Genomic DNA, 10,794 nt, shown 5'->3' on the forward strand with positions numbered 1-10,794 from the left:
GCAATCTAAATGTAAATATTAGCATACGTAATGATCGGGCATAACGCGCGCGGGAATGAGAATAGACGAGGAGACGTGGCTTGGTGGGAAGGTTGGAAGGTCGCGGGGGAAGCAGTGTGGGAGGAGCAGGGGGGTAGGGGCATCATTGCAAACCATTCCTCTTTCAATGAGGCTGACCAATCGTCTCGTCGCTACTGCTGCCTCTTCGTGTTCACCTCTTATCGTCTTTCCTTGTATTGCTCTTTATCCTCCCGACATGCTTTATCGTCGTTAATTTCGTGTCTGCCTCCACTCCCTCAAGCCCCTTTTTCTTATTATCTTTGTCAACCACTCCCTCGTTGCTTGCTATCGCGCGTACTTTAAATTGCCTCCATAGGGGGGAGGGAGGACCGGTGTGTTTTTCAAAAATGTCGGTGATCGAACCGTTTTTTAAATTTGTTTATTAATCGATATTTTTAAGAGCAGGAAATAGACATATACGTGTTCGAAAGCGATTAAAACACGGACGTAATTGTACCAGATTCCAGGCAGGTCAACCTCGGCGTATAAAAATCCCTAAAACATTTTTACGTCTACCTGTAATTTACGAGTAAAATCATATCTATATTCGTTAAGGTTGTAACTACTGTAGCTGCGAACGATTTATTATACAATATACCTTTATTCACAAACGAATAGTAATTCCTCTTTTTTTCCTAATTAACGTACGGCGGAACATGGGCAGTGAATATGGGCACGGCATCGTGTTGCAGTAACCAATAATAAACATATGCCGTAGGAGCATACCCGTATAGAGAAATTTGTCTATGTTAGGCGCGACACATATTTGTCTCGAATAACTTATCGCGTTCAACAATTTAGTCGCGAGTTGCATTAAGTTTCTCATTCACAGGTTCCTTAGATATCTATGTATCATTTCCACCCATCTGACATGGCTGGTACCCGGAAAAACCAGATTCGAAAAGGTCATCTCGATATGGTGCTGCAAAGCCCAAGAACCAGCCCGTTATAGCAATATTTCCGCTCACCTTAAAAAAGTCATAGTATCTATGTCATTTCTAGGAACAGAAAGATAGTTGCTGCTGAAAACATACGAAACAATAATTAATAAGCCATAACAGGTTATATAGCGATAACGAAATTTCATAGTTGCCTAGTGTCGATCCATTTCGATTGGTACTCTTAGATCAGATAAATAACAATTCAAAAGTTTGCAATGAAAATAGCACTGAAGTACAGATTATACAATCTTCTAGCAGCAAGTAAAAAATTCCCTGCGTATCTGATAGAACCAATTCTTCCCAGTTTCAAGAAGTATCGCTTATCGTTATTTACGAGTATAAAGTTTCAACGCGCAGAAATTTGTTTTCCCCCTACATTCTTCAGCCGTTGTCATCGTGGTCGTGTTCGCGTCGTCGTCTGGCAGGCTTGTTGCCCCCTGCTGATGGAAGGTGAAGTCGCTTACGATTACCAATACGCGGCCGTCTCCCTTTTATGTCCCGCGAGAAGAAACTGTGACCCGTGAGCCCGTCGATTGGACTGTCACATCGATTCTCATCGGCTCGGACAACGGACGACAACGTGTCCAGGATGTTGGCAGAAGACGCGAAAGGAGTTCCATTCATTGGATAATGACGAAACTTGTTGAATCTCCCGCGTTCTCTCGGCAAGAGCAACGAAGGGTCGAGACATCGAAAGATGCACGAGCATCGCGTAATTAGCGTTCGGTTAATATACGATCCTGTCCAGAGTATTATGGTAGATCGTTTAAAAGTGTATTCATTACAGCAACTTTGTTCGAGTCTCTTTTTTCAAATCCTCCGTCGACGTGATTACCATCATATAGTTATCCCTTTTAAAATAGAGTTCTTTTTTAGCCTATAAGAAAAATTATCTTTCCATCGATTATTAGTAATACGAACTTTAGAAGAGTTTGGTTATTATAGGTAATATCGTAGAAATTTAAGAAGACACACTAAGAAAAAGTTGGTAATTGATTGTACAGCATCACGAATGATCATCTCAAGAATTTTTCATGACTGGTATGCTACTAGTAAGATTGAAATTGGAAACTAGCCTTGTTACTTAATATATTTTTCTATAGTTTTATTGTCGCCTGCCTTGTTGCAGGGCTTCAGGTAAACATTCTCGAAGGTTGTAAATTAATGAAAAAAAGACGTTGTTAGAAGATTCTGTGTTTCAGAGAATGTGAAAGGTGGTCAGTTAGGCGGGCCCAGTGATTTTGGCGCCGTTTTCATGCGCAACTTAATCCTGAATAACGACCGACCTTCGGTCAAACGCACCGCGTAGTGTCGATTCTCGCGTGAAAGCTATTAAATTGGCCGTAACGCTCCTTCTAGTCACGTTCAACTGCCGTAAAATCCAAAATCTACGTCCCTCGATTTTAGGAAATGGTAGCCTATTATTTTTTGCAATGGGACTTGTGAAAGTAACGTTTACTGCATTCTAAAATAAAAGAAAGTTTATCTTTATCAAAATATACATTATAACATTTACAAAAATCTGCCGTACTTGAAAATAAATAGAAAGTATCTGAAATTGATGCCAGTGGCGCCATTTATTAAATAAATTTATAGCCCTGTCTAACGTGTGCCATTCCTGGCGTCATCTCTCATGATGATTTACAAACAATGTTGGATGCATCAGCGTATCAAGCTTGACGTAATTGTTAGAAACGTGTAGCCTTTTTGGCATCTTGTTGGACTCTTAATGCGAGGGAGATGAGAAGAAACGAGGCGCCATGAGCCACATGGCTTTCCGACGGTACAGTGTACGAAATCTTCAACGACTTCGGAGCTCGATAACATCTTTCCCATTTACTTTTTAATTGCAGCAATCTAAAAATAATAATGCATTTAATCTGAAAATAATAATAATGAATTTGAATTTAAATTCAAATCTCAAAATACGAACAAAGATTAAGTGCCGTTTTTATGCGTTACGTGACAACCGATTTTCATAAAGAACTTTGTACTTGAAAATGCTGCGAAAGAAAAAGAAGATGGCCGCTTCGTACAATTGCGAAGAGAGTAAGATAGAAACAAATTAGTAAGGAAACGTACTGGTATAAAATCCTGTGGAACGAATATCCATAAATCGAGAGAGGTTAAGAGGTATAGAAACGACGGGTAGAAAGGTGAAACGGCACGGCGTGTCGCGATACTCCATGGCTATTGGTGGCTGTCACTGGCACGCACTGTACACTGTACGTATACCAATTAATGTATCCGCGCGGCTGGATCGGCGCGGTATGCGCCATAAAAGCAACATTCAAAGTAGCGGTGGTTGGCGCCAGCCTCCTCTTTTCTTACCCCACGGGCATTCTTTATGGTTCATACACACATCTTGGCTGAATGAGGATTCGCTCCTTTTTTTTCTTTTTCCTTTCTTTCTCTTCTTTCCTCTACTTCCCCTTTAGGTTCTCCTTCTTTCCATTTGTAGTTAATTTCTTCTTTTCTACTTTTCTTTCATCTTCTCTACCCACCTTCTTCATCGATTATTTTTGTTCTACGTTGAGACTTCAATGTGTCTGCTGCCTTGTAATCGATACGCCACCATACGAGATCTCTCGACTTTACAATCGAAGATGTGATACGCTGCTTTAACGTGCATACCACGCGTCTATTATCCTTACGAGAAAGAATACGAAAACACACGTACAGTGGTTCACGTATTTGAACACTTGTAGAAATCCTTTATGATTGTATTATGTGTGTTATACGATACAAACCTGACACGCGTATTCACACAGAATATATACGTCAAATTTTTCTGTGGTAAGTGTTTAAATACTTTCGTATGTGCGATTTTAGAGATTCGATATGGGCATTACGCCGACCGGTATAAAGCCTCGACATATATCATTGCTCCATACAAAATGAGCTTTAACGAGAAGTTTCTCGCCAGAAGGAAGGAGTTTGGGCGACGGTGGCGCGCGCGTGATCGTTTTACGAGGCAATAAAGTAAGTTTTTTCGCGGGCCACGATCTTACCGATATTCATCGCTAGTTTAGCGACTTTTGACGTTATGGGAAATTGGAAATCCGTTATGGCGCTGATACTTCAAATTTTTTAGAAGGTTAGCTCTCCATTAACAAACATATTTTCGCACTTTCCATGAGCAAGTTGGATCTTTATATCCACACCTAGCTTTTCTACGGGAACTTTTCTTACAAACAATAAAAATTCGCTGCGAAGATCACGAGTAAAATTTCGACAGGAAAATAAACAAACCAAGTTGCCTACGAGAAGTTAGAAAGGGAAATATCGTTAGATGGACGTTCAACAGTAGAAAATAATCATAGCGAAAAAACGTTTGTTATATAAACTGTTAAATAAAATTTGAACGTTTACCATGTTACAGGTAGCGACATAGTGCAGGATTTACCGGCGCAATTGACCTCCGAGGAAGAGGAACGAAGTCTAAAACGTAATTGTCCCTATCAATCTGCAATTCGGTCCTTCCGAAGATTTATCCAAACCTAACCCAATGTATTCTCGCGTTTTTCCAGATTTTGGGACACTTTTAACTGGTAAAACATCTCAGGTACTACGTCGCGATGAACCCAGCCCAACATCAATGTACAACAGTGCTTATAACTATCTGGCCACAGGTCGTTTCACATTTCACCGCAAAAATTTGTACTATTCCTTTTATTTGTCAACATCCACTCCTCGTCCAAGAAACATACAATTTATCGATGGATCGGGAAGTATTCTAGAGGAACAGACGATCGACCCTATTGGTGGAGTGTACCAAAATGCTACAGGTAAACTTTGTGGCGTATGGAGGAGGGTCCCTCGAGATTACAGGAAACTGCTGCGTGAGGAACGCCTGCACGTGTCCTTTATATGGGAACCGTCGGCTACCTTGACTGGACAGTTGTCCCGTTATCGCGCCTTGTCCACGGAACAGTATTCTTCCTTGTTGGAGCCCACAATGGGAGTGGATCGCTCGCTGATGTCGGGTGCAGGAGCTACCGCCATCGTTTCTGCGTCCTCAGCATCAGCGCCATCTATCCACGTATCTTTGGTATTCAATGGCGTCTTTCTACCTAACGATGTCTCCGAAGTACCACTAATCGTCCAATTAGAACACATGGAGAAGGATTATGTAGTTTTACGGGAGGAAATAATAGTAAAGAAGCCGTCGAACGAATTAAACTTCGGGGAAGTTCGGAGCGCCTTATCTGGCGCGGACCTTCGTTTATTAACGAGAGGCAAGCTCTCTATTAGTATAATGTCAAGAAAAGATCCTCAGGCACTTCGATTAGCCGGGGTAGTGGGTCCACGTGCCAACTGCGAGATGTATCAAACTTTGCTGATCTCAGAAACACCTTCGGCAGCTTCTGGATTGGCCTGGGCGTTTTTAGATCGCGCTGGTTCGTTGCGTTATGGCGTTCAATTGATAGGACTGGAAGAAGAGAGTCCTTTGGTAACTTTAGTAGATGAAGGAGGTAAACGTCGCACCGAATTGGAAGATCTGACGCCTTCTCTCGTTGATGGTTTAGCTAATGGATCCTTAGAGCGTCCAGGACCACGATTCCTTGAACCCTTGTTTAATGGAGAACTTGCAGTTGTTGCTGCCTCGCACGTTGGATCTATGTTGCGTGGCCGACTACTACAGAGACCTGTAGCTGATGCTAAAGATACTGCTGCACCTGTTTTGCTCAGAAGACTGTCCCAGGAGCCTTTAAATCCTGGTCCAGTTGGTCTGGTCTGGACAGCTGTTGATCTAGACTGCTCTTTACATTATGAGCTTGAAATTGCTGGCTTCCCTCAAACGTCTTCCACAAACAGCCACGAGCCACGCACCCTCCGACTTTATCTAGAAACCATGCCCTTAGTAGTTCAAGGAGCACCTGTAGCTAGGAGATTGTTGGAAGAGTTCACTGGATACGTTTTGGAAGGTTCTGTCACTGGACTCTCACCAGTGGAACTATACAGAATTGAATCTGGTATTGGTTTCCTTGAAGTAACTGATAAACAGGCTGAAAGGATTTTGAAGGCTCCGTTCAAAGCCAGGGCGCCGCTCAGCTGTCTTCCTCATTATGCGGATAACGATGTTGCCTCGGTGGTCGCGTATAATCTTTACCCACCAAGGTCGGATATCGAAACCGGCGCGTGCTTCCATGAGACTAGATTTTACGAAGAGGGTACTCAGTGGACCTCCAGCACAGATCCGTGCTACATGTGCCACTGTCACCGTGGACTACCACAGTGCGATCCAATGCCTTGTCCAGTTCTTACCTGCGCTGAGGGCAAGCAGTTGAAGCCTGCTTCTGGTCACTGTTGTCCTATTTGTTCAAGTAAGTTATTTTTATTTTCACTGTTTTCTTTTATTTCTTATTTCTATGGGAAGATATGTATATAATAGAAAAACAAGATTTTTTATGTTGATTTATTGAGAAGAAAGCTTGTTCTTGGAACTCCATGCAGTGCTCATTATGTCTTATACCGCGTAGAACTGGAAAAAGGCCTCCAAAACAAAGGCAGACCTAATTGATTATTTTTAACAAATTCATGTGTTTAACTCATAATCGTATTTTAAGACCTCTTTCTATCTCATCATCATAATATATGTTGAATTTCTTTTATCCACTTTAATATTTAAACGCTTCTGCAAATTGATGTCGCTTGAAACTATAATCAAGTCTCCATCTTCTTATATATTTATCGATCAGCTCTTTTAATTCTCATCATCATAAGGAATTATGTTTATACAAGAAACACGACTAGAATCCTCGTAATCTAGAATAAACCGTAGAAAACGCCGGATTAATTATCCTTCCCTTTCGTATCCCGTCGTTTCGACAAACACCAGAGAATTAAGAGAATGACCGTGGCCAATATTCAATCGGATTACCGTGACACGTTCGATGAAAGTAATCGCGCGGAATTAGTTACAGCTACTTACGATCCTGTTTAGATTACACGATCGCTTATCGATCGTGAAATAAGGCAAATTTATTTCGCAGCTTGTCCGATTCCACTTGTCACTCCTCGTTTTTTTGCAAAGAAACATTAAGAACCGAACGATATAATTTACTTAATTCAGATATACATATATACCGTTATATTAATATTCATTTTAATCAATGTTAATTGGATTTATATTTATCACTGATACGACGACGAACACGTTATTCTACAAAATGAGTTAAACTTATTTAATCATTAATTTCGTCATTGACCGATTAATCGGTCAAATAAATCGGAAGTTACTAACCATTTGTCGCGTACGATAGAGACGTATCAGTCCGGTTGCTGCTGGACGAGAAAAAGCCCTCTAGTAGAATCAAATTAAAGCAATGCGTCATTTTCTTCGATACATTGCCGGTACATTGATGTTCTACTGTATCTAATTAAATTGATTACGATGTTCTGTTCATCCGGTTTCATTATTTGTTGCGCTATTTGTATCTAAAAGCCGCTAGTACAGTTCGCTTCGGCTTAACGGGTATATAACCATTTCCTGGAAGATCCGCTCGTAAATAGGTTATGTTGTTGCGCATGTATGTTACGACAAATAACATAAATTAAAAATACGCGGAATGGAGTAATGGCATGGATTGTTCGTATAGGTCCAGGGATCAACATGAATGCGACGGGGAAGAATGTCAGTTCGGTGACAAGAGGTTGCACACTGGCTGGTCAGTTCCATCTACCAGGAGCGTCATGGCATCCATATTTGCCACCAATGGGGTTCGACACTTGCGCAGTTTGCACGTGCGATGTAAGTTTTTCATTATTCTTAATCTACCATTGCCTTTCTGTAATAGTACGTGCGAATTTAATCAACTGAGAGAGTGATACTCCGCCATTTAGTTACTTTTTTAGAGTAGAGAAGTGACCGATCAGCTGATTACAGTCAAGCTATAGAAAGAAAACTTAATTCTCCACGAAATTCTTGAGACTTTGTCGAAGTAAAGGAATAAAATTCAACTTTTGTAAGGATAAAATATTTCCAAGTATATTTAGTACGTATTCCCATGATTAACAGTCTATAATTCATTTAGACAAGTTCCAAAGGTTTCTCTCGCGTGAGTACCACTTTTTCTCCCAAGCACAATAAGCGGTGATGTAAATATTCTTGAACCTTAGGTCGAATTTCGAAACGTGTTGGAATTTAAATGGTCCCATGATGCGGAACAGAGCGGCTGAAACGCGCGAGGCACGACGGTTCCAAGGCACGGTTCGAATTCCACGCAGACGGCTGACTTTTTCCAGATTCTTTGTTTACTTCTTTACCATACGTTCACTCTCGTCGCGGTCGGCCAGAGAGTTTCGTAACGATTCCAGCATCGGCGTCGATCCTGCGACATATATTATAATGCGCTCTCTCGTAGGCAACACGGTTATAAAAGCTTCGTGCGAATGAAAAATTCAACTAGACACCGGGGCGCGCTCGCGCGAGTTCGTTGCGCCAGAAGAATGCGGTTGCTCTCTGCCGAGTCATGAAAAGGAGCTCCGTGTTGCGAGCGCCGCGATCGGCAATCAGTGACAGGCCTTTCTAAATAGATATTAGAGAATTGTTTGAAGTCATGCCTGGAGACACGTTGCACCGAGTCATGTTCATTACCGGAGATAAGACGTTACTTTTGATTCGTTGCTTGTCACTTAAATCGCGCTTGGCCAACTCCGTACGTGTAATGAGTAGAAACACTGATGCCGGATAATGTGTTTGTATACGTCGACAAATCAGAAGCTGATACGCTGGCTGTTCGATTTAACCTTATCGCGTTCATATACTTATTTGGAATTCAATTAGTATCATGGAATTTAACTATGAACAATGTAGTTCATGTAGAGAGAAAACTGATTGCTTCGATTATCTAAGTCTTTGACTTTTTTCTCTGTATATAATTTCATATTTTTATGAACATAATTAAAGGATCGTAACATAGGTAGACATCTATTTCTTCTACCGAATATCATAACAAGTACTTTGTAGTCTTAATGCTCAGACTACAGAGGATTGAGAACGAAGATTGAAGACTTCGTATCATTCATAGTGGCAATGTGAACGCGGCATTAGGTTTTGACTGTGGACATCCATTTATTTTGCAGCCCGTTACGCTAGAGGTGAAATGTCCGCGGGTGCAGTGCCCGCCATTGGATTGCGACGAGAAGATCGCCTTCAGACCCAGTAAGAAGGCATGTTGCAGACAGTGTCCGGCGATGACGCCTAGCACGATCGTAGGAGTTGGGGGCGACACGACACGTTTACCACGGGACCAGGCGGCGCCATCCACTAGGCGCACTGCTGACGAGATACTGGCTTCCGGCGGTTGCAAGTATCCCCTTGGTGGTCCGTATGAGAACGGGATGGAGTGGCATCCACGAGTCCACTCGCACGGAGAAATGAAATGCGTCAAGTGCAGGTGCAAGGTGAGGATCGCTGTTTAATAGACGCGCGTTTCATTTTCTATCTTTACGAATTTCCCCGTGTGACGGCGCTGCAGTCGTTTTGACACTGGTTGTAGCTTGAGAATTTTTCTTCTACATACTTGGAGAATCTGGCAAGCTTGTAATACATTAATCCGAAGTAATACTTTTTAAGGGTTTTGAAAGTATGCAATATGGATAATTTTGTTATTTTATTAGTTATTTGCATTATATGATACTAGTTAGAGTTGCAAAACTTTTGTTAGACTTGAAAGATGATTCTAGTTTAATGTAAATGGATATAGAGAGATTCGAGAGTTTCAAAAATGTACAACGGTATACATGACATTTTAATAGGTAATTTTCTTATTAGTACTTATTAGCTACTTCTAAAATTGTATTTGCTCAGATGTATCAAGGTGTATAGCAAAGACTGTGCAACGTGGATAGATGACAGTTATTTGTATAAATAATTGTCCTGTCCTGTTTCCAAGTAGCACCCGGTTTCATGTTCTAATGGTTTTTACAAATTAGTCTAGCGTAACTAATTATGCACGAGGTCTATTAACAATCAGCACCTCGTATCTCACAGGCGCCGCTCTTCCACCGACTACACACCGCTGACTGATTCTTGTATAATCTAATTAAACGCTGTAATAAATCGACTCCGTGGGATTCGTGAGGTCCGTGTTGTAATACGAGATAATTTATTCAATACACTTGCAAAATTCTTGTAACTTGGAAGAGATATTTATTAAGAAACCCATTACAAACTATATTATTTATTCAATTATAACATAACCTCTATATAAATAACAATCTTTTCAAAGTAGGATATTTAAAATTTCTAGACTCTAAAAAATGATTCATATATTCTATTTGTCAACTTAAAATACTTCATATACTTCAGGTTTGTAATTTCAAAGTGTAGAATTGAAGTCAGGCGCTCGAAACGACTCGAGACTATTACTGTTGGCGCGGAGCGCCGCTAGAGTCATTGGAGATTCTTCGTGGTCGATCTACCGTCGTTTTTTCTTTGTTCACGCGCGATAAGTGCGGCAAAGATGAGATTGCGTCGGTGCATGAAAGCGCGGTCCATCGTTCCCCGGATCGTGACGGTTTTGTGGCCGCCAATTGGCCACCATTTGACGCGCGGAATGCGAATCCTTTCAATCGACGGTGGCGCTCGTGCGAATTTCGGCAGATTATGATTACACGCCTCGCTGGTAGAGAGGTTAGGGCAGTTTGTAACCGCGACCACTAGAGACTCGGCGCAATTTGTGGCTGTTGTGAGATTAGGCTGATACGTGATTGTATGAATTGCATTTATAGGGCATTCAGTGCAATCTCGCGCAAATACGGATCGAAGGTGTTTCGATTAGATTGA

At 41.4% G+C, this 10,794-nt stretch overlaps 1 protein-coding gene and 1 long non-coding RNA gene across 11 annotated transcripts in view; one reads left to right on the plus strand and one right to left on the minus strand.

Annotated features, from left to right (window-relative positions):
- Positions 1–10,794, plus strand: part of LOC126914380 (dorsal-ventral patterning protein Sog) — a 100,783-nt gene that overhangs the window by 81,368 nt on the left and 8,621 nt on the right. For 8 of the 10 annotated variants that reach the window (XR_007709646.1, XM_050718309.1, XM_050718319.1 and 5 more), the window contains 4 exons: positions 4,384–4,449; positions 4,532–6,328; positions 7,604–7,755; positions 9,090–9,410. Coding sequence is in view for 9 of the 10 variants with exons in the window: in XM_050718309.1 (XP_050574266.1) it covers positions 4,384–4,449; positions 4,532–6,328; positions 7,604–7,755; positions 9,090–9,410 (2,336 nt within the window). In the remaining variant the exon portion in view is untranslated. Of the gene's footprint in view, positions 1–3,082; positions 3,227–4,383; positions 4,450–4,531; positions 6,329–7,603; positions 7,756–9,089; positions 9,411–9,999; positions 10,186–10,794 lie in introns of those variants that run through there. The other 2 variants (XM_050718272.1, XM_050718338.1) reach the window with 2 other exon arrangements.
- LOC126915067 (uncharacterized) lies at positions 351–3,225 on the minus strand. The gene is made up of 6 exons (XR_007710016.1): positions 3,084–3,225; positions 2,533–2,858; positions 2,304–2,466; positions 1,378–1,878; positions 659–1,028; positions 351–576 (listed from the first exon to the last, which is right to left on the minus strand). It is a non-coding gene; the product is annotated as an uncharacterized LOC126915067 (long non-coding RNA).

This window comes from Bombus affinis, chromosome 1 (assembly GCF_024516045.1).
Source record: "Bombus affinis isolate iyBomAffi1 chromosome 1, iyBomAffi1.2, whole genome shotgun sequence".
In the NCBI taxonomy this organism is placed as follows: domain Eukaryota; kingdom Metazoa; phylum Arthropoda; class Insecta; order Hymenoptera; family Apidae; genus Bombus; species Bombus affinis.